Source organism: Equus przewalskii, chromosome 18 (genome assembly GCF_037783145.1).
Source record: "Equus przewalskii isolate Varuska chromosome 18, EquPr2, whole genome shotgun sequence".
Classification (NCBI taxonomy): domain Eukaryota; kingdom Metazoa; phylum Chordata; class Mammalia; order Perissodactyla; family Equidae; genus Equus; species Equus przewalskii.
The window spans coordinates 25,911,781-25,939,051 of NC_091848.1; the positions used below are offsets into that span (position 1 = coordinate 25,911,781).

The window sequence follows — 27,271 nt, forward strand, 5'->3', positions numbered from 1 at the left end:
GTTGGAGAGGTGAACTCGAGGCCCAAGATCACCCTCGGGCTCAATGATTTGTGAGAAAAACTCGCAGAACTCAGAAAAGCTGTTATACTCAGGGCTATGGTTGATTACAGTGAAAGGATACAGATTAAATCAGCAAAGAAAAAAGGCACACAAGGCAGAGTCCAGGAGAGACCAGGTGCACTCTTCCAGCTGTCCTTTCCTGGTAGGGTCATCTGGACAACACATAATTCTCCCAGCAGTGATGCCTGAAGACATTCATGAAGTATTGCCAACTAGTATTTCCTTGATGTCCAGGGTCTCTACTGGGTGTTGGTCATGTGTGCATGGCTTACTGCCCATATGGCTGACCTCAGTTATGTGGCCCTCCAGAGGTCATCTGATACTGTGTAGTCCAATGCTTCCCACTATAAATCACATTGTTAGCATAGACTGTCTGGCTTCGTCCAAGGTCCTAGGTAAACAAAGGCACTCTTCTTGGGCAGGATATTCCAAGGGCTTAGAGGTTATCTCCTAGGAGCCACACAAAGGCCAAACCTCTTTTTGGAATGTGCAGGCTTTGGACAATGCAAGCCTGCTAAGTTAATTCTTTACTGTATTAGAGGGCATGGCTATGGCTCACTGAAGGGCAGAGAAATGCCTGACTGGTGGAACTTGCTAGAAATCCACCCTCTTGGGTGCCAGAGAAAGCTGTTCAAGGCACTTTGCTACAAAGCTGCCTGGGAGGGTATGGTGCCAAGGGAAGCTACTGGCTGCTGGGTGTGGCTGGCTACTGTGTACTGCAGGAGCCTGCACAGGCACTGGAGAAGCTGTGAGCATGCAGGAGTTGGAAGCACTCTGCTATATAACCACCCAAGGTAGGGGGTGCTAGAGGAAACTGCTGGAAGCTGGCTGCTGTTCACGGGAGGAGCTAGACACTGAAGAAGCTGGGATCACTTCAGGATCCTGCACACAAGAACTAGGAAGTAAAACTCTTTCTCCTCCAGTGTCACTCCAGCGCCCTCTGCTGACATAGCTTCAGTGCCAGCTTGCAAGAGAAAACTGCCTAAAGGGCCCAGATTCATTTCACAAAGCAAACAACAAGGGTGAATTTGAGCTGAGAGGCAATATACTGACAACAGGCACAGCCACACTGCAAGAGATGCTGGGAAATATAGTCCAGCCACATATCTGGCTACAATCTTATTACCAAGAGAGAAAAAGAAAAATGATTTTGGTGGAGAGCTAGCACTTTCTGTCAAATGATATATCTTAGGACTTACATAAAATTGAAAATTAGGACTAGAACTGATGCTAAACTCTATCTCGTTCTTGCAGTGGACAAGTAGAAACGCCAATAACACAATCATTGAGAGATTCATTTCTGACAAATTTTTATTTTTTACGTTTAATAATTGTATATCAGATTTGGTTATATATTTATCTTGTCTTGATCAATTGTGAACTAAGAATTGTAATAATCACTTAATAGAAATAATTTGTGACATGTAGAACCTTATCATCAGAGGAAATTATTAAAAATAATTTGTTGTATGCAAGTATGATAGAGTAAGTTTAAAATGCAGGATAAAGACTTCCAAGCTTAAAAATATATTGTATCAGGATAAAATTCTTCTCGGGGGCACACATGGAAATATGGATTCAAGGATAAAAAAAGAGTGACATAAAGTCTGTTAAAGAAGAGATTGTGTACTTTGGTGATAATTAATTTTGATAATTTAGTGATGGTGGTAATTATATTGCTAGTGTATATAGAATCCATTGTTAAATTGGAATAATTATATTTTAAAACATCAGAATTTACAATAAATTGAAAATTATATCCTTCTAAACTTTTTATAATATGATAGAAAATATCAAAATGTCAACATAAAATAATGCTAAAGGGTACTAGCTTTTCAAAATTCTTTTAGAGGCAAAAACTGTAGAAACTATTAATGTAATTCATCATTGAATCCTGAACATCCGGCTTGGTACATGGTATGTAATAGGCACTCAATAAATAATATTTGAATAAATAAATCAAAGAAAAGAAAGATGGAATGGCAAATTGAGGTGTAAATATAAATAATGCTCAATGTAGACAAAGGGTGTAAGAACTAGGTACGAATTACAATCTTTTTGGTGGGCCTTTTGCAGTTCACACAAATAATCTTAAAATGGGCCTACCCTTTGCCCAAACAATCCATCTTCTAGGAATTTATCTTGAAAGTTACAAATGAATAAAGATGCTCATTACTGTATTTACTTGTTTATAGGTATTTCTTAATCACCTGCTCTTTAGTGGAGATAAAGCAGTTAGTAAAATAGACATGATCCTGCTTCATGGAATTTATAGTTTATTACGGAAGACAATCAACAAATCTTGCAAATAAGTGAATAATTGAGAACTGTGAGAAGTGCTATGAAAAAAGATAGTGAGTGATGAAAAAGTATATAATGGGAGATGAGAGCAAATCTAGGAAGGCCAGGAAATTGAAATTATTCACTTATTTGCAAGACTAGTTGATTGTCTTCCCCTGGGGTGACCTCTGAATTGAGATTAAAGCATGTGTGGAGGTTAAGCTGGTTGGAGGGTAGGGATGGGTTTCTAGGCAGCGTAGCATTTCAGGTCCAGGGGACAGTTGTGTCAAGGCTGGAGCAGGAGAGAGCAAGGTACAGTTGAAACACCAGAAGAAGGCCAGGGGCGCTGGGACATATAAAATAAGGGAGAGAATGGTGCAAGATGAAACCGAAGAGATAGACAAAGGACTCCCCTTGTAATGCCAAGTTAAGGATTTTGGTTTTATCCGAAGAAATGACTATAAATATTTTTTAGAAGAATAATTAACATAAAATAAAATGCACAGACTTCAGGTGTTTAGTTTGACAAATATGGACAAACATACATGTACCAACCGCCCAAACCAAGAATAGAACATTTCTATCACCCAGAACATCCCTCTACCCTCTTCCAACCAGTTCCTGCCACCCATCCCCTGCTATCACTTTCTGATTTCTATCACCACAGTCCATCCTTTTTTTTTTGTTGCTGACTAGTATTCTCTTGTATGGATACCACAGCTTCTTTATTCCACCTCCTCTTGATGGACATTTGGGTTGCTTTTGGTGGCTATTGTGAATAAAGCTTCTATAAACGTTCTTGCAGAGGTCTTTTTGTGAAAACATTTATATCTCTCTTGGGTAAAAACTTAAGGTTGGAATTGCTGGATCATAGAGTAGATGTGTGTTTACCTTATAAGAAACTGCCAAACAATGTTCTAAAGTGTTTGTACCATTTTATACTCCCCCAGCATTGTATCCTTGCCAACGCTTGATGCCGTCAGTGTTTTTTAAATTTTAGGTGTTCCAGTGGGTATCACCAAAAACTTTCAAGTGAGGGAATGACTTGGACTTAAAAAAAATCACTCTGACTATAATATGGAGCAAGTGTTGGAGTGGGGTAAAAGCAGATGTGGTGAGGCAACAGTCCGGGTAAGAGATGGTGGTGGATTGGTTGCAGCAGTAATGGTGGAGATGGACTGAGAGATATTTAGAAGGTAAAATTAATAAAAGTTGGTTCCTAATTGAGAACACTAGAAAAATCTAAGATTATTATTTTTTGTTTGATTCTGGGGGATGAGATTTTGGAGCTTGGTTTTAGATATATATTTGTGGTGCCTTAATCTCCAGCAAAGGGGACTGCTTAAATATACTATATTACATATGTACTGTGAAATACCATGTAGTCATTAAAAATGGTATTATAGGAGAATATTTCTTGATATGGAAAGATGTTTAAAATATATTGTTAAAAAATAAGTTACAAAACTATATACAATGTATAGCATGCCCACTTTTTTATATTTAAATGACAGTATAGAGAAAAGCCATCTGGAAAGACGTACAGTGAAGTGTTAACTATGATCTCTAGGTTGAGTTTTCAGAATAGTTTTAAAATTGGCTATGGTTTTTTCTGTTTCCCTACAAAGAACATATGCTAATTGTGTAATATGAAAAAAGTTATTTAAAAAACACTTAACATTTCAAAAAAAAGAAATTTAAGAGCACAAAACAAGAATAGAGTCCCATAGGGATGGGAAAGGTGGCGGTAACAGCATCTTAATCTCTCCTCCTGTATCCTCAAATGGCTCACCCTATACCTTCCAGGGAGGGATTCCTAGGCCTCTTTCAGATTTGAGAGTCTGAGAATGGAAGGGTTAGTGAGAGAAACTGAGCCGAACTCAAATCCAGGAGTTTTGAATCCGTGGAGTCTTCTCTGATTCCTGACCCCAACTGAGAAAACTCAAACCTCCCTTGGATTCCAGTAGTATCCATCAGTTCTATTCTCTCTCCCACTCCATGGAAATGGCTTCTGCAAGTAATCCATGCCCTCCATGTTCTAACTCAGTCCCATTCCTCACTCTACTTGACATATGAGAAGCATCTGCCATAGTTGCTCTCCTTTCTCCTGGAAACACCCTCCTGGTTCTCCCTGCTTCATTAGCCACTCTTTTTCAGTCTTCTCTGATGGTTCTTCATCTCCCCAACCTCTCAATCTTGAAGTGTCTCAGGGCTCAGTCCTGGGAACTTTTATTTTTGTTGTCTAGGCTTATTCCCTTAGCGATCTCATCAAGTCTCAGCTTTAAATACTCTCTTACACACTGACTCCTGATTTCTATCTCCAGCCTGGATCTCTCCCCTCAACTCCAGACTTGTAGATCCAAACTGACCTTCACATATGAGTGTCTAATAGGCATTTCAAAGTTAATATGTCCAAAAAGAAAGTCTATTTTCCCCTCCTCCCACCCCCAATTTTCCCTCCTCAATCTTTTCCATCTCAGTAAATGGCAACTTCACACTTCTTTTGTTCAGGCCAAAAACCTTGGAGCCATAACTGACTCCTTGATTTCTCTCACTCTACACATCCAAAACCTATTGGCTTTACCTTAAGAATATGTCCAGATCATGACCTCCTTGTATCCTGGCCCAAGCTACCATCTCACCTCATCTGGATTACTGCCATAGCCTGCTACTTGGTCTTGCTTCCTTCCTTACTCCCCTACAATCTGTTTTCAATTTAGTAGCCAGAGTGATCCTTTCAAATATAAGTCAGATTATGTCACTTCTCCACTAATAATCTCTGAAAGCTAAACATTAGCAGAGTAAATGCCAGTCCTTAAAAATCCTACAGGGCCTTAGATGATACCACCACAGTTACTTTTCTGACTTTATCTCTTACCACGCCCCATCTCACTTCCTCTGATACAGGCCACAGGCCTTGCTATTCCACAAATATTCCAAGCATGTTCAAAGTTTCAGAGCCTTGTTCTTGCTCTTCCCTCTGCCTACAAGCCTTTCCTTCAGGTACCCATCTGGCTATTTCTTTATTTTTTTCAAGTCTTTGCTCAACTGTGAGGTCTTCCCTGGCCTCCCTATTTAAAATTGCAACCCCTGCACCCCACCACTCACTATATCCCTTCTCTGCTTTATTTTTCTCCACAGTGTTAAGTACTTAACACCACCCAACAAACATTTTATTTGTTTAATTTGCCTCCTTCCCCAGATGTAAGATCCTTGTGAGCAGAGATTTGTAGCTATTTTTTTCCTCCACCAATCCTTGAGCAGTACCTGACATAAAATAGGCACTTTTTATTGCATGAGTAATATTCAGTATGGTACAGTTTGTCTTCTAGTTTCATGTGGACAAATGTTTCCCCCACTAGCCTGTGAACTGTTTAAAGGGAAGGAGGGTTTCACTGTGTGATTCACCCCCTCAAAGTGTCTATCGCAGTGTCTTACAGGCAATAGATGCTTGATAGATGTTTGTTCACGGAATAATGGAAGCAAAGAATCACCCACCTTAAGTATGGAGGTGAGGAAACAAGGTCATCCAGGAGAACCCTGCTAATGTTAAAGGCAGGTGTAGCAAACACTATGACACCTGCTCCAGGTCCCCTCATCCCACCTGAGTTATCGCATCTGCCAGTGGTTCCTGGCACACTGATACCCACCTACCCTCTTCCTCTCTTCCTGGTAGGAAGCATGTTGAGGAGTTAACATCCCTGGGGATAACCCTCAACCAGTAGGGGCAGGAGTTGGTGGACACATGCCCCAGCCTCCTTAGCCTCTGGTCAATGTAGTCCGAATAAGATGGTGTCAGTAGCGTTTAAGTATGAACTGGGATGAGCTGGTGAGTAGAGTATTTAATAAAACATTTTAGAGGACATGAACAGGGGGCCCTATTTGAAAATGTCATCTTAAGTCATTCATTTTCAGCATCCATCGGCATCTAGTCGGTGCTTGGTGGATGCTTGGGAAATGAACAAACATATGCCTTCAATGGGGGGACTGAGCAATCTTCAGAGCTTGGTAAAGGTGAGAATGATGTTTTTAACTGTTAAACCTGCCTACGCACGCGCACACACACACACACACAGCCCTTTCTCCCTCACCTCCTAAGAGCTCTGGGAAGTAGCAGCTCATCAATGCCCTCACTGAGATAGGAGGTTGGTCCAGGATGGCCCGCTGAGATTACCCAGTAAAATCCAATCAATCCTGGAGCTTAGGCCAGAACCCCAATGTCCTGCCTCCCAGTGTCTAGTCCTCTTTCCACAGTAGCCACCCTGAACATTCCAAGAACTTTTTGGGGCTAACAGCCATATTTTCATATTCTGTTTCAACCGAGTGTTACCATTTAAGAAAGCCTGCCAAAAAGATAATGGGGATGAAAAAGTGCTCTGTAAACTGTGAAGGGCTATCCAAAGGTTAGCTATCTGAGGTTCACTGCCAAGGTCAACATACCCAGGCCTGGGTGTAGAGCCAGCTCTTAAATTGGAGGAGCTAAGGAAAGGCTGGCCATTCAAGGGGCCCCTTCTGAATGGGACACCAGTGTATTTGCTGGATCGAAAGGACAGAGTGGCTTGTCCGTGTGCCACTTTCACACCCATCCCCTATTTTAAGTACAAATACGCTGAATAAAACCAATGCCTACATTATATATTTGTGTTAAAACTGGTGATTTTCTGGCCTGTTTTCCTTTTGCGTGTGTTTCAGAGGCCACACACTGAGCCCCAGCCACCTGCACCACTGGGCAACGGACTGCCTCTTCAAGGTTTCCAACCGTCTGGGTACATGAGTATTTTTCTTCCCCATTAGTTTACATTCGTCCCAGCTGCATTAGAATTTAGATTCTGCACATACTCTGGCTCTCAAAACCACATTCTTTTGCACTCACACTACCTCTTTGTCATCTAACAACTGAATGAGCATTGTTTCCCTGGCTTGGCTCATGAAAGGGGACCTTGATGAAGAGTAAACTTCCCTTTTTCTGAGCTTCCTTATCCCAGCGCCCAACACTAGAAGGGTGGCTCAGTGTTTGGCGACCTCTTGCATTAGGTTAACGATCTGGGTCTGGGCCCAGGCTGAATAACGAGCCCGTGAATAATGAGGAGCGGATTGTCAGAGCCTTATCGTGGGGAAGCTGAGACGCAGAGCTGGCTTTGTCCTGGGCTGCCCTGCCTTCTCCCCAAGCATCTTTTCTTAATCTGTCGAAGCTAATGGGTTTATGTGGCAGACATTCATTCCTCACAAGTCCCGATTCAGGCGGCTGTGCACCGATTCAGTCTCAGATGTTTCTACACTTGAGGGCTTGTAAAACAGTGAAAGAAAGATAGTAGATAAACTTACAGAAAGCCTTTTGTTACAGGCTTGAGAAAAGGCTCCACTTATTTCTCTACTGTAATAGGAGTCTTGAAAAGCCCAAATTAAGGTGCAGAAAAAAGTGTGCAATAAGAACACTAAAAGGCATAATACTGCACACAGCCCTGCAAACGATTTTCTTCTACACTTTCCCCAAGGGATATATGACCATGAGAAAGAGACAATTTAGAAGATTCGTTCTGCTACATGGCCAGAAAAAACAGAACTGGCGAGACCTTCCTAAGTTTTTGTTGTTGTTTGTTTTGAGGGACCAAGTATTAGTAAAATTTTTACTTGTTAAGATCAAAACCTGTTAGGGCAAAATTAGGAAATGAACGGTCCTTTTATGTTCTCACTGGTTTTCCAAGTACCCCCCTAAATGGCTGAGCTAGAATTATTCTGGAACTCCAAGTCCTAGCCTACTTAGTAATCTTTTCACACAACCCAGGGCCCAACCATGAACTATGCTTTAAAGAATAGTTACTAAGAGTTGGCAAGGAGATGGGGTCAAGAGGATGGGGTGGTCTCAGCTCACCATTGGCTGGGAAAGGACCTCTCTACCTCCTACTCCTTTGGATCAACTTTTTAGCCAGCATTAAGAGGTGAGGCCAGGGGCTGGCCCCGTGGCCGAGTGGTTACGTTCGCGCGCTCCGCTGCAGGCGGCCCAGTGTTTCATTGGTTCGAATCCTGGGCGCGGACATGGCACTGCTCGTCAGACCACGCTGAGGCAGCGTCCCACATGCCACAACTAGAGGAACCCACAACGAAGAATACACAACTATGTACCGGGGGGCTTTGGGGAGAAAAAGGAAAAAATAAAATCTTTAAAAAAAAAAAAAAAAAGAGGTGAGGCCAGAGAGCAGCTGTGCATTCCATTTCCAGGTAAGCGTTCCCCAAACCATTCTCAGCTCCACAGTCCATTGGTAAGGCTAAATAGTTGAGAGAGAGAGAGAGGGAAAGAGGGAGAAAGAGAGGGGAAGCCAAGTGGCTTCTGCTTGCTTTACAATTAGACCACTGAGGGCAAGGAAGAGGCGGGTTTCAGGCAGTTGGTAAACTGAAAGCAAACTTCTTTATTGTACACAGTACAGAATATAACGCAGCTTGGCAGGATGCAAACGGCCCTGCGCAGGGGAAAGTATTTCAAATCAACTGGCAGGTTAAAGCCTTTCTGCACTGTAGACTGTCCACACTCTGGAAAAGAAGCAAAAACAAAACAAAAACAAACCAACGGAAAAACCAAAACCATTCGGGAGGTGCATGAGTCCAATGGGAATGCAACGGTGATGCCGCCATCCTATGCCCTGTGACAGCACAGGCCATGAAGTTACAGCAGGGGACCGGGAGCTCAGGCCACAGAGGATTATTTTCATACTTGCTAAGACAGCATAAATCCATCAGGAAAAAAAAAAAAAAACAAAAACCAAAAAAACCCAAACCAGGATAAGTAAAGAAAGGAAAAACAAATCCTATACAGCATTTACAACAAATAAATCTCTAGCCAGCTGGGAGTAAAATATGCATCTATGTATAGACTATGTGTAGGTTAGAAAGCTATAAATACGGTTTGGAAAGAGTCCTTTGATTAGACTATAATGCTAATTAAGGCCCAAGCTATAGGTTCAATACCTTTGTGGGCTAATTAGCTCCAATAAAGGAAAACCTTATGTTCCCACAGCTATAAAATGCAGCCCTTATTCCTGTGAACCTCTTCACAAATGTGCTGCTGGTCATAAGGGGGACTGTTTGAGACTCGAGAGTCTCCATCAATAGAAACACAATTCTACCCTCCCCGAGTCACCACTGTCCTTTGCATATGAAGACCAGCACAGTCATTCTTAATATGCTAAGAGTCATGGGGAGCACAGAATTCCATCAACAGACCAGGCAGCAAAGTACTACCCCTTTCTAATAACTTTTCCTCTACTTTGAGCTCAACTTTCACATAGCTTTAGCTGGGCTGTTTAAAACTTTTCCAATATAATACAGCAATCAGAATAAACTTTCTTTTTAAAAGGTGGCAGGAAATTAAAATGCTAGCACTGTTTTACCTGTCAGTGTCACACATAAGTCTCAAACCCTATTGAATCATATGCAGGGTTTCAAGTCCAAGAATTAAAGCAAAAGGAAAACAAAACAAACTGATGAAATGGAAATTGTCATTGGTCATGCCCAGGAAAGAAACCCTAGAGTTCCCACCAGGTGACCAGGTTTCGAATGGACGTGACATGTATTATGTACATATGCTTTCCAGAGAGGGCATGTTAGAGAACATGGGAACTATACACATAGAATCTAAGTGGTGTGTCCAGGCTGCCCTGCACACCTCAAAAATGTACAACTCAGGTGCAAATGTTCCATCAGGCTGTCTGGTGCAGAAAGCACAAAGCAGGCAGTAAAGTGGGCTTGTACACGGCCAAGGGAAGCCCCCAGCAAAGCCCCTTTCAAGCTGCAGCGTCTTCATAATTCGGCACCGCCCTGTCTGAAGGACGCAGTGCACAGTTACCAAAAGGTTTTGTTTTTTTTGCTTTAAATACCAAAACTACAAAAATCAGTTTATAAACTGTTTTTCCAAAACAACCACCAAAACAAAACAATCCCCCGAATCAAAGAAAAACAAAATACTGTCAAAAGTGTTAATCACCCTTCTCCTAAAATTAAAGCCATCCACACACAGCCATGTGACTGGGAAGAGAAAGGGGGCTTGTTCTACTTGGTGACCACATGGCCAGAAGGTTCCCAAGAGGAGCAATGGTTTATTATTCGAGAACCATGGAGAGGGTAACAGCTGTTCTGACTTTCCCCCCCTTCTTTCTAGACCAAGGGGAAACATTTCAGATTGAGCTGAAGAGCTCTCTGAATTTTAAGATATATTTTTAACTCTTCATGGTTTAAACCTCCCCAACTTAGCCTATCTACTGTTCTATGGGTTTGTGATTTCTTTGTCAATAAATTGTGCAAATCAGAGCCCTTCTATGTAAAGGCATTTAGTAGTCCATGATCGATGCAGATTGTCACATACTCCGTCCCAGTTTGTGGGTACTAACCTGAACAAGGTATTGCTTTGCATATATTGTCCGTGGGAAGGAGGCTCACATTTCAATCTCTTCCCAGAAACCTTGTCAGGATCACAGCTGAGACACCAGCCTTTTGGTGGTTTTCTGCCCCTCCCTGTTCCCACTCCCCAGCCAGGTATCTGTCTTTAAGGGTGCCAATCCAGAGACAGCTTGGGTTCTCCAGATAATACTCAAAGGGCAAGCTTTAGGAACAGCCAAAAACACAAACAAAACCACTGCCCTCATTTGCCTGAATGGGAACTGCTAGCTCTAGGGTTTGGCCGCTCAGCCATTCAGAAACCTAGTAAGCAAAGCCTTCAGCGTAGGGGAGGCTGCTGCAGCGATCCATGTCCAGGAGGTAAGCAGTGTTGTCTTCAAAGTGGGTCAGGGGCAGGGTATCCTCCTCGTTGAGGTGGCACTCGGACTCTGCTTTCAGGAACGGACGCTGGTTGTCAGGGAAGGCCATGGAGAAAAGGGCATCTGGGTCACAGACAAATTTGTAGACATATCGCTCCCCAGCCACCTGAGGGAGAAAACACATCTTAGAAGGCCCAGCTGGAACAGGGCATGGCGGGAACCGAGGGAAGTATAATGAGATATTGGTAAGTCACCAAGCTCTCAGGGAGCCAGGGACCAACGGAGGCTTGTTAGTGACTGGTTATCCACATCATTCAGATCTATTTTGATAAATCCTGGGGACCTGTTACCTGCCAAGCATTTTCTTGACACCATAGCTCAGCAGTTGAAAAAGAAGATATGTGAACTCGTATTAGATATGCTCTTTTAAAAGAAACCCTCACTGTCTTATCCTTACAGCTTAGAAAGAACAAGCTATGCTGAGGCTGGTGTTTGGCGTTACAAGAGGATATAAGGATTGAAAGGTACACTGCAGAAGTCAGACCATGATTTCAGTTACCTCCAACGTTTACAGTCTTCACAGCATGGCTTTGTTATTTTGAAGGGCTAAGAATTTGATCACAGAGCCTATGTGGAAATTTTAAGTTTGTTTCAAAGCCAGATAGAATGGAGTTTTGGCTTATCTGCAGTTTTAAATTACTCATTCTATGGTTTGGCTACACTGAAGGAACTGAGCGCTACCTTCATATGGATTATATGCATTATTATAATTAGAACCAAAAGGTCTTGATTATTCAAAGGCCTCAGGATGTAGTTGATGAGAAGTCTAGGTCAGTGGGAACCCATTCTCCGCTGTTTAGCATCAGTAGAAGAGGACACACACTGAAAATTAAACCTGATAATCAGCTTCACTCAGGTAACGTACAGGGGTAAGGGAAAGCGGCTAAAATTACCGATAAAATAAAGATTTTACACTCAAAAGTTCAAAATGTTGAGCTCAATCCTGCCCTTCATTCTGTTGCGATTCTAAAATCTGTTTTTAATTGCAGAAATATGGCTTTGCTTCCAAATCTTGGGTTTAAGAACTCTGTTGCTACAGCGGTAGGTTATAGAGGTAACAGTACAATTATCTCAAAAGGTCTTAAAGCTTATTTTATGGTGATGCCTTCTATGCCCAGTCACCAGAAGACGGGTGTCTGCACCAACGTTCTTGGAACTCACACACTAGGAATCAGGAGCTGTGTGTATGAAACTGGATGATTAGCATCATCACCAAACAAGTCTTATGGGTGGGAGACACATGCAATCAACCACTGCTATTTAATTTTTTCAAGCCACAGTTTTACATTAAACCTCTGGTTCCCCATCTCAAAAGTCAGTTCATGTATGTGTAGACGTATTCATGTATGTGTAGACACATCGCTCTATATGGTCTATACAGGGTATTGTGGAAAGGATACTAGACCAGAAGCCAGGAGTAGATGGTTTCCAGTCCTCGTTCAGTCACTAACAAGTCTTAACCTCTAGGAACCTCAATTTTCCCTTTCAAAAATTGAGGGGACAGGACAACAGCTTTTCTAAGTCCCTCCTCACACTGGCATGCCATCATTCACCTTTTATTTAGTTCTCATTGACTCATGGGTCATATAATAACTATAACAATAATCTCTTACATTGGATAGCACATTTTTCTCTGGAACATTTTCACACATATTACCCTGTGAGATTAGAGCACAGATTATTATCTACATTTTTATGTAGAGGCTTTGGGAGGTTAAGCGACTTTTCTCAAAGCAGATAGCTAATAAATGGGAGTGTTAGGATCTGAGCCCCCCAAGCCTCATTCCTGTGCCTTCCTGTACTCTTTGCCTGTTTTATTCTCAGAAATAAAGTTCTCTTCTACCTCCTTAGAAAACCTAGGACCTAGTCATAGGGACAACTTGTTGCTATTCAAGCTACCTTCCCTCAGATTGGATCTGGAGATGGAAACAGAAAAGGAATAACAGCTGTCCTTCCTGAATTTAGGATTCCATCTGATAATATTCACATTAAAAGGGGGAGAGAGAGAGAGAGAGATAGAGTGAGTGCGTGTGTGTGTGTGTGTGTGTGTGTGTGTATGAAGTCTGGGGGAAAATGGGAAGTGACTGCTAATGGATTCAGAATTTCTTTTTGGGGTGATAAAATGTTCTAAAATTGATTGTGGCAATGGTTGCACAACTCTCTGAATATATTAAAAGCCACTGAATTGTACCTTTTTAAAAAAGAGGAGGTAGGCAGACTGACCACCCATCCTAGAGTATCTATTAACTCTGTGCCAAGCACTGAAGTCAAACCCTCAGTTCTCCCCCAAAGGAGCTTCCACTCCCGTGGTGGATACAGACAAGTAACGGAGCAACCTAACAACACAGAAGGGCCGGGATAGAGATAAGCGCAGGTGCTGTTAGAAGAAGAAAAGGGACTCTGTAACTCAGCCTGAGGACTTCAGATTCTTGGAGTGAAAAGGTGATTACTGAGACAGAAAACAAGCAGGGGCTGGTCAGGTAATGCAGGCATTAGGAATGTTCTAGTTCCTAAGTAGGATAGTAGTCTAAGTGTTTTTTCATTCTATAGTATGCTTGATAACTTATACGAATGTGATACATAGTCTTAGGTAAACAAATACTATATTAATTAAGAGAAAGATGCTATGCTAGTGCAAGCAGTCAAGTACGAGTGAAGAAATGAGAGTCAGATGGTGCCCAGACGGGGAACAGCCTTAGAGCTTGTATGAAGCACTAAAAAGTCTGGATTTTATCCAGAAAACCATGAAAAACTGTTTAATGTTTTTTAAGGTGGTGAGAGGAATATGGGGTCACATTATCACCTGCCTATGAGAAAGATAAACTTGGCTTCAGTGTAGACAAATTCTCAGTAGCAATGACCCTATGGGTCTGCCAAGTGCATCTTGTCAGCTACCACCATGTAGACTGCCTAAATGTGTAAATGCTAGAATCTGGGTAACAGTACAGCATAAAATCTGGTGGCTAGGAAAGACCAGCCAAAGATTTGCCATTCCCATCTTCTGCCTATCCACAGGATTTTAAGGTTGTGGCCCTTTCACCACCTATCCACTAGGATTTTGTACTGGCTTCCTCAAAGAACGCTACATCCTTTATTCCGCAACCTGCTGCCAGGTGATTCTGCTGCCATCTTACAAACCTTGGGTTTTTAACCCGAGTTCCAGTTTCTATAGGTTCTGAAAGAGAAATAAGATTTTCTCACTCCTCTAACACTTTTGAGAGGATTAAACCAACAGATTTGGAAGTCTAGGTGTCTTAACAACTAAAGACTTCAATTAAACTCTAGTGGGAGCACAGACCTTCAAGTTGATTCCCTCACGTGTTCCTTTATGGACACAATAGTCAGCCTAAGTTTCTGAACATTTTTGTAATTAGAGGCAGTTTAAGTAAAGCAGGGGAGCCTAATCTTCCTATTGTGCGTTCCGCACGCAACCCCTGGTTTTCGTGTACCCAAGAGCATTAAAAGTGCTTTTTATATCTCACTTGACTCTTGTCTTAAGATTGTTTTTCCAAGACTTTTTTCCTACCACACAATCACTTACGAGGCTAATGTTTTCTCCCAGCCATTATAAACAGTCTCATTACAGAAGCCCTTGACATTTTCTTTGAAAGTGCTCAGAACGGTCTAGTGTCTCTTGTCATTGCTCACCTTCTGCATGATGCCCTTCTCATAGTAATAGCGTAGAGAGCGGCTGAGCTTATCATAGTTCATGGCTGGGCGGTTCTTCTGGATGCCCCAACGCCGAGCAACCTAAAGAGACAGGAAAGCAGAGAGCAATGGAAACTCACTCTCTGGGCCCAGTGGTTTTCTCCCAATCCCAGGAGAGCCAGTTCTGAGACCTCACTGCTTTGGTCAATGATTCGTTTCCCTGACCTGGAAGCAAAAGCATTTAATTCCCTCAAGACCAAACATTCAACAAAGGTGATGATTCAGTCACAATCGCTAAAAGGTGAGACCTAGAGGTGGAAGAATCCTAGCACTTTAAGATTGCAGAGGGCTTGGCTAATGTCCCAGAGGAAGCAGGCTCTCTACTGTTTCTCCACATATGAATTATTGACCAATACCCATAGACCATTAACATGTTGCCATTAAGTGCTATGGTTTCTGTAGCAGTCAATAAGGAATAATTAGAATGGTCATTCCTGAAACATTAGAAACACACCAGTGAGTTGCTAATGGGCCAGCAGAGCAAAAGTTCAATTCTAATAAGATTGGAGAGGGGCTGGGAGATGTTTACTGATTGCAGCGCACGGAGTAAGGGGGAATCAGACCATCTCAGCCCGCTGCCATCCAATCCCTTGCTCCCAGCAGACTTGCAGAATGGACATTAAAACATGTAGCACCATTATCCACTTAATGAAAAATTAACAGGGCTTCCCAAACACTTCTGAAGTGCACTATATCTAACCCGGTCCACCTGAGGTGCAGGGATGAGGAAGTGTAACTGGAGCTTGGGGCAGAGAAGACTCACAGCAGGAAAACCTCCTGGTGGAGTTCACCCAGTTACCAGAACAGCCAAGCATTTCCTGTTCTCCAGTATCACATCCAAAACCCTACTTAGAAGGATGACTGTCAAGGTAGGAAGAAGCAGCCTGGAAATGTGAGTCTTCTCAGAGGTCTTCAAATGTATGTAACCCAGAGATCAGGTTTTGAACATTTTCAGTTTTGGAAGCTCTTTTAAAAAACAAAATAACTACATTCCTTTGATCTTTAAAAAACCAAATGTTAAACGTGGAATGGGAAGGAGAGAGACTGCAAGTGGAAAAGTGGATCATAAAACAGTATTTCACTTAAAGTATTTCCTTAAAGTATTTGGGCAGAATGAAAGCAACATCTCCTGACTTCAGGATTCTAAAATGCCCTTTAATAAATACCAGAAATGATCTGATAAGTAAGGAAGAATGCATCTGTCCTAATTACATTAGAATAATTCAATAGCCACGATTCCACTCTGCCTTGCAAGAAACCGTGTGAAAGTTAAATTTCCCCTCGTTTGCTTCCTGCCCCTATGGCACACAGGCCATCTCTGGCTCTCGTCCTTTCTCCATACGGCACCCATTCAATGCTATTTTTTAAAACAGCCAAAAAGGCAAAATAAACCAAAAACACATCTCCTGGTTAGAGAAGATAAACATTTTAAACCAACAGAAATAGTGGTAAGAAGGGAAACCTGCTAAAACCAATACATGTCCTTTGTCCTGCTCATAAGAAATGACGCTCTGAAACTATCCTTGAAGTGCTGTCAGCCACAAGTGAGGCAGAGAACATTAAAGGAAGCCCAGCCTCATCATTTTACTATATTCCAGAGGTGGGAAACAATTCTTGAATATTTTTAAACTTCAGCCGCGACCTCTCTTTGCTGTCACTTGCATATGCAATAGCTTACTGGAGAGAGAGGTTCTGTATATGCAGACTTCAAAGCAGCTCTGGGAGCCATAGTTACTGACTCATCCTCTTGGGCCAGGGCCCTGTGATTCAGTAGCCCTCATGAGGGCTGCTCCCTCCACAGCAATGCGTGCTGCAGCACAACTGCAGAGTAGCTGGAAATTAGGGCTGCCCCATTTCTAGGGTGAGGGGAGCAGGCAACGGCTTGTTACCAGCTCTTTCTTTCATCTTCCCCACTCGTTACTTTGATAGCACGCATCTTGAGGGTGGAGGCCGATGGAGTTAAAAAAATTCACATGTCTCTTCCTCCCTTTTCAAGAAGGAGCAGCACAGCACCGGGAGTGGCTCTTCCTCGCAGCCCATCCTTTTAAACCTCCCCATGGCATCAGTTATCTGCCACATGTTCAACAAACAACCCTACCCCCCAAAATATTCATTAATGCAGATTCACAGTTAAAATGGCTCCAGATTAAAGCCGAGTCAGTCATAATTGAGAGGGTGCTAAGCTGGATGACTATCAAAAGACATTTGATTAGGGGCCTGCCAAAACGCAGTTCTAAAACCACAATTTCCATGCACAGTGTAATGGATATTATGGATAATTACCCAGAGTGCACTACTCAGCCACACAGCTGCCTACAATTACGTCCCAAACAGCTTCCTCCTCCGCTTCACCCTTCAAGCTCCCCCCGACAACTTCTTACAGCTTTCTCGAGGAGTTGGTATCTTCCTGACATTAACCAGAGTAGAGCCGGCAAAGTTATACAAGGCGGAGAGTGGGAAAAAACCACCACAAATGCTGTGTGTCCTGAGGCCAAAGTGTACACATGGAACAGCATCAGTCCTGGGTTAAGAGAATGGAACATTCGGAGTTCATGGAATGCTTGGGGGTTTCAAGGTGGGGTGGAAAGAAGTACTTCCAGAAGAAACAAAGCTGTCCAATCGGCCAAGGGAAGCTCAAGGCCACCACAGGCCTCTCACATGACTTGGCTGCTTGGCATTTATGAGCATTCTGGATTAATATTAGTTTCTTTATTAAGTCAGAGAGCAGGGGCCCTCTGCCATCTGTTCATCATTTTCTTTACCACTGGTAGGAGAGCAGAAGATTCAATAACAGCTTTACAAAGGGTCATAACCAGGTTTACCTGCAGCTGTGCGGCCTGTGCTTAGGCCCGAGGCAGTGGCAATCAAGTCATAAAAGCTCCTGTTTGTGAAATGAGATAAATCAATAAGGGCTGCCCACATGACAGATTTACTTTCAAAAAGCCTCAGTGAGTCTAGGTGACACGGCTTCCTCAAGCCTCACATAAACCAGGCCACGATATGAGGAAAAGAATGTGGGGTGAATGGCTCTCCAGTATGGCTGGAAGCCTAAAATATGGCTCCATTTCTATATGACTTAGCTAAAAAGAAACCCTTAGAAAAACACAGCAGTCCCAAACGCTGGCTTGGAAGGTAGACCAAGTCTTAACAGAAACGGTTTACAATATGAGATGTCGACACATTTCCATTTTCGTGAATGATACAAGATAGAGAACACCATATGTCTATCTTCTTTTATAACTGCCTTTAATGAAGTCTTCGTTATTCTCCTACCAGTAGGAGTCTTCAGAAGTTTCCAATCCACATATTCTCCTTTTCTCATCTCAACTTTTAGACCATTTTCTTCTTCTAAACCAAGTGCCAGGTTGTTACTTCCTGCTGTTACCCTCCACACCAACTTAGCCCCTTGGTGCGCTAAGGTGAGCCCTGGAGTTAATCGGCCAACATCTAAAACTGCAGTTCTTGCTCAAATGCCTTCCAAGGATATTGTTCCCATTTCAATTACACCCATCCCAAAGACACCTTTTGCTCTGCTGGCTTAGTATACAATGCCTAAGTACATGTAACCAAAAGAAGCACTTGTCAGATTTTAAGGGCAGTTATTTCTTTTCCATTTATAATCTCTCTAGATTCTAAATAAAATAGAAATTAAAAATCAAGCCCTTTGGAATATGCCAAACTGAGAGTCTGATTTAATTTACTTTGTTATGTGATATTCAGGCAAGCGGTTCTAAGGCGTGTCTTTTCCATGGAAGAAATGTACTGGGTCTGTCTGTAGGTCTTTCTGTCAACAGTTCTGGGCAAACAGACAGTAACAATGTTTCTTTTTTCTATTAACAAAACAATGCAAATTTGTTTCATCTTTCAATTATTGTGATGCCACACAACACAATTTAAGAAAATCTAAGCTCAGAAGATTCACCCATCTCTGATCATTTTATTTCTCTAGGTTGGAGCCATTTGAAATATGCAGCGAGGTACTTGCATCCTGTACTATATTACGAAGATGTCACACAATATGTTCATGTAGCCATAGATGACTCACATAGATATGACACAGATATGTCGTAAACGTAGGCATTGATGTAGATGTAGAGATAGGCTATGATGTACGAGGGCCAACACCAAAACAAGTCGGTACCCCTGAAACAACACTTGAAAAAGACTTTCTAAGAGGGAAAACAGTCCCTATTTGGACATACGTCTTCATGGTCTCACTCCCCAGATTTTGCAGAAGTGTTACTAATACTTTTTAGGTATTCTCCAGTGGAGAACTCTGCCTGTCAAATTGTCTTCTTAAGAGGAAGGGCACTACCATGCCCAGTGCCCAGGGCAGAATCTGAATGAGAAGGAAGAGCATGTTTAACACGGTAAAAAGCCTCAGTGGAGAACTGACCAAGAACAAACATCATCACTATCATCATCAACAAATCAAAAATCACCGGAGTCCAGCATCCAGTGCTTACCTCCTCGGGTTCTATCAGCTTGAACTCCATGCCTCGGCCTGTCCAGGCAATGAAGTGGGCATTGGCCGGGTCATCAAGAAGGGTGACCAGGAACTGCCATAGCTGAAGGGAACCTCGCCTCTGGTAAGGAGGCCCCTCCCGATACATGGTGGGCTCTTGTTTGACTTTGCCTGTTTGGGACAAAGAAGCACATGCAATACTTTAGTCAAGTTTCTCAGGTGATTTGGGCAAAAAGGAGTCGTTAATGCCAATTTGGTGTTAATAAGACTGGCTGAGGTGCTCTGACATCTCCAACCCTCCAGCTTAGCAACAAATGGATAAAGCTACTTACCTTCCAGTCTCTCAGGAACAACACAAGTGTCGTCAAAGTACAACCGGGGATCTTTCTCATATGAAAAACCTGAAGGAGAATTGAAAAACAAAGACCATGTTGCTTAATAAATTCTATCTGTGTTCTACCGAAACTCTGGATTTAAGGACTAAAATAGGATTCTACCATTTCAAGTCCTAAGCCCCATTAATTGCTGTATCTATGCCAGAGTGAATTTTGGGGGACTTTAAAAGGACTTAGGCATTCGTGTTGTGCTGTAATCACCCAAGCCTCAGTCAGCACGGCATCAATTCCTGCCATTAGAATCAAGACTGCAGGGAAGCACCGAGTGAGTCACCAGCAAGTTCCTTCACATCTTGCTTATGAGGTCTGCCTGGATCAGTGTCGCTGTGACTAAGCCTTTATATCTGAAAAGAAGTCTCATCTATTTCAGTTGGCCTAGCTGGGTGGATTGGGTTGATCTGTACCGTCTCGCCATTTTCCTTTTAGCGAATATTAATTTTAACCTCTCCTGTAACTTGTCCAGGCTGCCCACATACCCGCTTCAATTATGACAGAGCCTGGAGGACAGAGAATGTTGTCAAAATGAGTAAAGACTTGGGCCTGTGGAGGATTGCAACGAACAGCAAGTTTAAAAGCAATCCGGAGGTATTACCATCACACACAGAGGAAGGAACCTGAAGAGACTTTTTAGCAATAAAAAAAACTTATGCATTGCATAGATAACAAAACAGAGCTCAAGAAACAGAAACTGACTGGTCCAACAATAGACCTAAGTGGAAATGAAAAGAAGGTAGGGGAAAAAGTGAAAGAGGTCAAGAAGAAGGAAGGATGGCCTGGCACTCTCAATCCATAAACCCTTGATATGCATTCAGTGCTGACCACCAGGTCACCAGGCACCCTGACCAGATCAGTGGTTCCAATCAAAGCCAGTTAATACACAGGCTTGTGGGGGCCACATCCTTCCCTGTGGTCTAGCCTGTTTCAGGGGTATGTGTATGTGCATTCCAGGGTGCTCTCTTCTACCAGCCCATCTGGTAAACGATGCTCCCTGGGCTCGGTTCTCTGTCCATTCATCTGGCTGTGTAGTACAGGTGTATGTGTGCTGGGGATTCAGTGGGGACTGGCAGGGGGAGCTGCTCTGCAGAGAAGGGCGATCATTAGATTTTGAGAGGGATTTGCTATGACTTGAAAAATCCATGGGTAAAGCCGCCAAGAAATAATCTGTTCTTTCTTTCTTCACAATCAGCCCAGAGGAAGTTCTTCTTGGCAGGACCAGCACCATGTTTAAAAGGCCTGAGACTGGGGAAAACACACTGCCCAAGTTGAAGGAAACTACGATTATTTTATTTTTATTTTTTTTAAAGATTTTTTATTTTTTCCTTTTTCTCCCCAAAGCCTCCCGGTACATAGTTGTATCTTCTTCGTTGTGGGTCCTTCTAGTTGTGGCATGTGGGACGCTGCCTCAGCGTGGTCTGATGAGCAGTGCCATGTCCGCGCCCAGGATTCGAACCAACGAAACACTGGGCCGCCTGCAGCGGAGTGCGTGAACTTAACCACTCCGCCACGGGGCCAGCCCCGAAACTATGATTATTTTGAGGTTTGCATTATTCATTTTTGTTTCCTCAGCCCCAAGCACTATTTCTCTGTTTGCTTAACTACATCAAAGGAAGCATATTTTATTGGCATTTATTTATTATTTAATCTAATAAATATTTATGCCAAGCACCTAAGTGCTACAAGGGGGTAGGTAACGAGAAGATACAGACTTGATGCTTGCTTTCATGGAGCTTGCATCCCAACTGGTGGAGACAGACAAAAAAGTAGGAAAAAAAATAAATTAGACCTGGTATAGTGTGGAACATTAAACAGTGTGGGCCCCAGAGCCAGACTGATGGACCTGGATTAGCTGTGTTACCTTGAATGAGTTAATTAATCTCTCTGTGCTCCAGTTTCCTCATCTGAAGACTGGGGAAGAAAATAATTCCTACCTTATAAGGTGGTTGTGAGAATTTAATGACTTAATATATATTCTGTTCCATTGATCTATTTATCTTTACACCAGAGTGCCAAGAACAGTTCCTAGTATGTAAGTGTGCAATAAACGATAAACAAAAAAGATAGTAATTGCACATTGTGCTAAGTACTACTAAGAAATTAATTGGATAATGCGAGAGCTTTATGTTATATACTCTCTGTCATGGATTCTAAATTGCTTGAGTATAAGGACCATGTCCTGAATATGAATATTTTAGCACCCGGTACATTATAAGTGGCCAAGCAATATTTGAATAAATATGAGAGAGTCCACAGTCTCCACTAAAAAAAGATTTAAGAATACATTGCTAACTTTTAAGTCAGGATTCAGTGAATCCTGTGATAAATTTATTTTCCAATTTTCTACTGGGAAACTGTTTGAATTTTGTGACAAATTGTTATACTTTATATTATCAACAAGAGTTACATAATCCATCCATGCTTCATGCTTTTTGCCTTGGCTGTGAGGAAGCTATATATAGCCTGACTTTCCATATGGATTTTGACACTCTAGGGGTGTCTTAACAGCCTTATTATAAAGTCATAAGTGAGCTGCCTCAAAGTGTACACACCTGTCCAACTTGCCATGTTATCTTTAGAGCTTTTCTTCCTCTAAGGTAAGGATAATACATTCACAGTACTTAGGAGAAAAAAAAATGTAAATCTAGATTAAATTCTAGGTTTGGTTTTCAAAACTAATCGGATGAAGGCCTGCCCGTGAGTATCGTTTTGGTGTATCTTGTGGTTTCTAGTCATCACCTCGTGTGGTTCTCTAAAACATCTGGAAGATGCTGTTGGTTTAAGTGAAATTTAAGTCAGTTGAATTTGCACCAGCAGTTACATCAGTTGTGGCCACAACTATCTAATCACTCAAATAAAGGCGGCAGGAAGGAAGAACCTGTTTGAGGAGCAAAGTGGAAATGAAAGATTGACAAGAGTAGGCAAAGACTCCAGGTGATGGCTATCTTAATAATCACAGATGCCAATCAGAAACACTTGTTTCACTAACTGTTTCAGGGGCATCTGTGGTCAAGCCTGTACGAGAAGGAGAGAAAAACCATGTCAGGCTAATTTAGAGCAATTAAGAAGGCAGGTCTCTTTGAAACTACTCCGATGTGTGTGGGGTCAGGGAAAAGAACGGGAAAGAGTCGGGGGAGGAGGAACACACAAACTCACCAGATATTCTGTGTGTAGTAAGCAGCCCAATGCCTTACTAAAAATATTTCCTTTAAGAGCACGCTCCTTTCTAAATGTTGTAATTATGCAAAATGTTTTCCTCCCTCTCTTCCCCAAACCCCTCCTAGTTTGCCTGCTGCAGACAGTAACTGCTGCCGTAGGAACATTTGGGAACCTGGAAGAAAGCCCCACACAGCTGTGCCGGTCACAGTCAGAGGTCCGGGAGACAGCCCTGCCTTGCCAGGGCTGGACACTCACTCAGAATATCCCCGGGGGCCCTGGGCAACCACACGTGGTCTCCCCTCTAACCAAGTCAGTAGAAAGCAGCTACCCATAGAAACCACTCTTGTGAACCAAACACAAAAACCAGCCGATGCTTCACAGTACTGTTGTATCAGCTCTTTCAACCTTCCTCTAAAACTCTAGAGGACAGAGGTGGTCAACCTTGGATGCACATTGAAATTGCCCAGGGAGCTTTAAGAACTATTAATGCCTGGGTCCCACCCCAGCATTTCTGATTCAATTGCTCTGGGTGAAGCCTGAACACTCCAAGTTTTAAAAGCTCCCCAGGTGACTCTAATGTGAAGCCCAAGCTGAGCCTCACTACTCTATAGTAGTTATCAGACTTGAGTGTGCAGAGCATCACCTGGAGGGCTTGTTAAAGCACTGAGTGCTGGGCCCCACCCCTGCAATTTCTGATTCAGTAGGTCTGGGGTGGGTCCTGAGAATTTGCATTTCTTTTTATTTATTTATTTTTAAAGACTGGCACCTGAGCTAACATCTGTTGCCAATCTTTTTGTTGTTTCTTCTTCGTCTCCTCCCCAAAGCCTCCCAGTACACAGTTGTATATTCTAGTTGTAGGTCCTTCTGGCTCTATGTGGGATGCTGCCTCAGCATGCCTTGATGAGTGGCGCTAGGTCCACGCCCAGGATCTGAACCAGTGAAACTCTGGGCCACTGAAGTGGAGCGCATGAACTTAACCATTTGGGCACAGGGCTGGCCCCAGAATTTGCATTTCTAACAAGTCCCAGGTGAAGCTGATGCCATGGGTTTGGGGAATAATACTGCTCTAGATATTTACGGAGAGATGTATATGACAGACAACAAGACATACGTCTGGGATATCTTGTCTAAGAAATAAACCCTTCCCTGTTTTAATGTTCAGAAGAGAAGTCCTGAACCTACCATGTCAAGTCATGACATAGTTCCTGAGTTCCAGTTTAGGCCAATAGTGTTACATACAGATATATAACCTTCTTATATAGAAACCAGGTTGGTTCATTTTTTCCTCATATTATCCGGTGAACTCTTAAAAGTTCGAGTCATTACTATTGAAAGTGATGGCAGCCCTCCCAGTGCTCAGAAGCATGCCTCAAACTCTGTGCAAAATAATTGAAGATTAGGATTAATTAGCTCTCATGTTCATGAGCTAAGGAAGGTTTAATCTGCAATCTCAAATCTTAGCCTGGAAACTGAGCAATTTGAAGCTGCCTTGAATATTATTTCAAAAAAAAAAAAAGCTTCTTACCTTCATGGCTGCTGGAGAAATACCCCCCTCTCATGTAGGACGACTGGCAGTTAGGCACTTCTGAAAGAGAAACACAGACACACACACTCCTGTCAATCGTTTCTGCAGTTGAATCAGCAGGTCAGTTGAACTGCAGCTCTGCAGTCAAGCCCTAAATCTTCTCTTGCTCCGAGGTCATGTCTTTTTGGTCTTGTCCTGGGAAAGAGGTACCACCCAAATAAGCAACATAGGGAACACTGTAACCCACCATCTGAAGGTAGGGCTCTTGACTCCTAATCAAGAGAACTGGGAGGAAAAAATCATGCCTCCCTCTCGTAACTAGAGAAATTAGTTAACACCAAATCTGGGGAGAGAGTTAATAGTAGAAGTAGAAATTGGCTTTCAAAAAGCCAAGCTTGGCCTTCTGCCTGTGCTGACTCAGGGACTTTGGAAGGAGAGGGGACTCACTTTAGATCTTTCCCAATTTGTTCTCCTTTCCTGCTGATGGTTACATCCAATTCTGCTCCAAGAGGTGAGGGTATTTTTAGGCTAAAGAGATTAGGGGATTTGAAGTTATGAAGCTAGGACAAGAGCTGGCAGGAGTGGAGGACTGCAGTCTGACAAGCACATTCTCACCATGTTGGCAACGTCAGACTGAAACCCATGCTCAAGTGATCTCTCCTTCAGGCAGCGTGTTATCAAGGTGTCCGTTGGGAGGATAGACAGTGAGGTGAGTTGTGTCTATGTGGGATGAGCCTTCCCTCCGGGAACACCACTCAGATCAAAGAATTACAGATATGGTAACACCAACTGAGTGTCTTGTTATAAGGGAGTAGGGTGGGGTGAAAAACTCATCAGGACAGATTACAATGTCAGTCCCAAAGGAAAAGGTCATGCCTGCTCCTGAGAAAAATACAACAGAGCCTTCAGGAGGAATGCCAGTGGAAATTGCATAAGCTCTCAATACCTGACACTTGCTGATTTTTCTATCATAAAGCAACAGATGTCTCCCTTCTGCCTACCTCCCCAGCGTTTTCCAGAACTCATTTCTGCCTGAATTGAGCAATCTATCTATTATCTCAGGGAAGGCCAAGAGCAAATTTTATATCCTATTTCATTTGCAAAAGCCATTCGAGTACATACTGCCCCCTCTCTCCCCAGGATCTTTAAGCAAAGCTCATGAGGGAAGAAAGGTTGAAACCCAACCCACCGCCCTCACATGCCTTTAGCACCAACTGCAAAAAGAGAGGGAAAAAGTTGAAGTCATTTCTGAAAGAAGGGGAAATGAAGACGAGGAAACAGTTTCCACATGCACAAGCTACACAATTCCAACTCTCCTTTCCCCTAATGGTCTTATTCAATATGCTGGCCCCTAAAATGTGTAGTCAGTGAATGAGTGTGCATGTGTGTGGCGGTAGGCACGAGGGCTCCCAAGTACAGCTTAAACTTGTTGATATGCTTAGGTTTTTAGACAAGAAGTAACCCAAACAATCAATAGGTGCCCTCACATGTTATACCTCTCCCTGTGTACACCAGCAGCTGCTGAAGGACACGGGAACCTTCCCAGATGAAAGCATTGCAATAGAGTAGCGAATCTCACAAAGCAACCAACAGGACAGCCTCTTCCATGGCGTACCTGGCACCCCATACAGCCATGATATACCAGATGCTTTCTCAGAACACCACTCATTTCAAGAACAGAATCCCATCCTGCATGTGGACTCTCTTCGTTATACTTATATTGGGACTTTATGAGTCTCTTATATTAAAAAAGAAAGCCGTAAAACTAGGGGCAGGACTAAAATGCAGAAATAATATCCCATGTCCAGTGACCCTAAGATAGCAGGTCTTAAAAAGGGCATCACCAGGATCGGACCCCAGCAGTCTTCAGGCTTGGACTCAGAGGTATCCTCTGCATCACTTTTGAATGCCTGGTACACTTCCTAAAATGTGCACGGCTTTCTGCTTTGTTTTGTATTCAGTTATGCATAAACATGTCTGCATTCCTCGCTCATAAATTCTTAGAAGGCAATTTTATAAAACCATTTCCCAAAGCCCTGCATGGAGAAGACACTCAATAATGACCAGACAGATGAACAAGAGAACGAAGAAAGGAATGGCGCGATTTTATGCTAACCTGAATCAACGCAGTAATCCCGGGGCTCCTGCTTGATTCCCATTGGTGACTGGAACCCATGTGCTGGGGGGCCCGGCATGCCTGGGACCCCATGTTCATAGAGCGGGTCATGGTATTCTTGTTTGAATCCCTGAGGGGGTGGAGGAGCTGCAGGGACAATGGGTTCTGACATTTGCCGGTGGTAACCGGGGCGATTATCTCCAGGAACTCCTGACTGAGGAGGGAAGGGGTGGCAGGGTTCAGACAGTTGTCTCTGAAATCTGTAAGAAGAAAGGAGTTATATTGTTTAACTAAGAACATGATGCATACTTACTATGATTTAGCATTGAGGATTAGAGTTCAGAAGAATGGAATTATTTGCAAAGTACTTAATGCTTATTTCTGGACATTTTACCCATTTCTCAAAATTATATCACACATTTCAAACCTCTTGAGTGAGTCAGGGACTGGCAGAAAAACAATCAAAACAATGATGTGGTAGCCTCTTCCATGCATGCTTATTTCACCCACAGTCTATCTGCACAGTTGGGCCAGATTATGTATCTGACTATATAAAACCAATTGTTTGCAAACGGCACTAACATATACATATATGTTTTTTCACTAGTTCATTCATTCTCTCACTTGCAGATAGAATTAATTTTTTTAAGACCAAAGAGTACAAATTAACAAGTTAGAAAATGTAGTAAAAAAAAAAATCCCATATATAATGGCAATCAAAAACATAAAGTCCCTAGGAATAATCAGGAAATGTGTAGGCCA

General features: G+C 42.6%; 1 protein-coding gene across 3 annotated transcripts in view; it reads right to left on the minus strand.

The window, feature by feature from the left end:
- Positions 1-8,727: 8,727 nt before the first annotated feature.
- ETV5 (ETS variant transcription factor 5) overlaps positions 8,728-27,271 on the minus strand; it is a 56,292-nt gene continuing 37,748 nt past the window's right edge. For all 3 annotated transcript variants that reach the window (XM_008532360.2, XM_008532357.2, XM_008532358.2), the window contains 6 exons: positions 26,510-26,769; positions 24,394-24,453; positions 19,653-19,721; positions 19,322-19,491; positions 14,796-14,897; positions 8,728-11,253 (listed from right to left, as the gene is read on the minus strand). In XM_008532360.2, the coding sequence (XP_008530582.2) occupies positions 11,032-11,253; positions 14,796-14,897; positions 19,322-19,491; positions 19,653-19,721; positions 24,394-24,453; positions 26,510-26,769 (883 nt within the window). In that variant the 3' untranslated portion in view covers positions 8,728-11,031. The remainder of the gene's footprint in view (positions 11,254-14,795; positions 14,898-19,321; positions 19,492-19,652; positions 19,722-24,393; positions 24,454-26,509; positions 26,770-27,271) is intronic.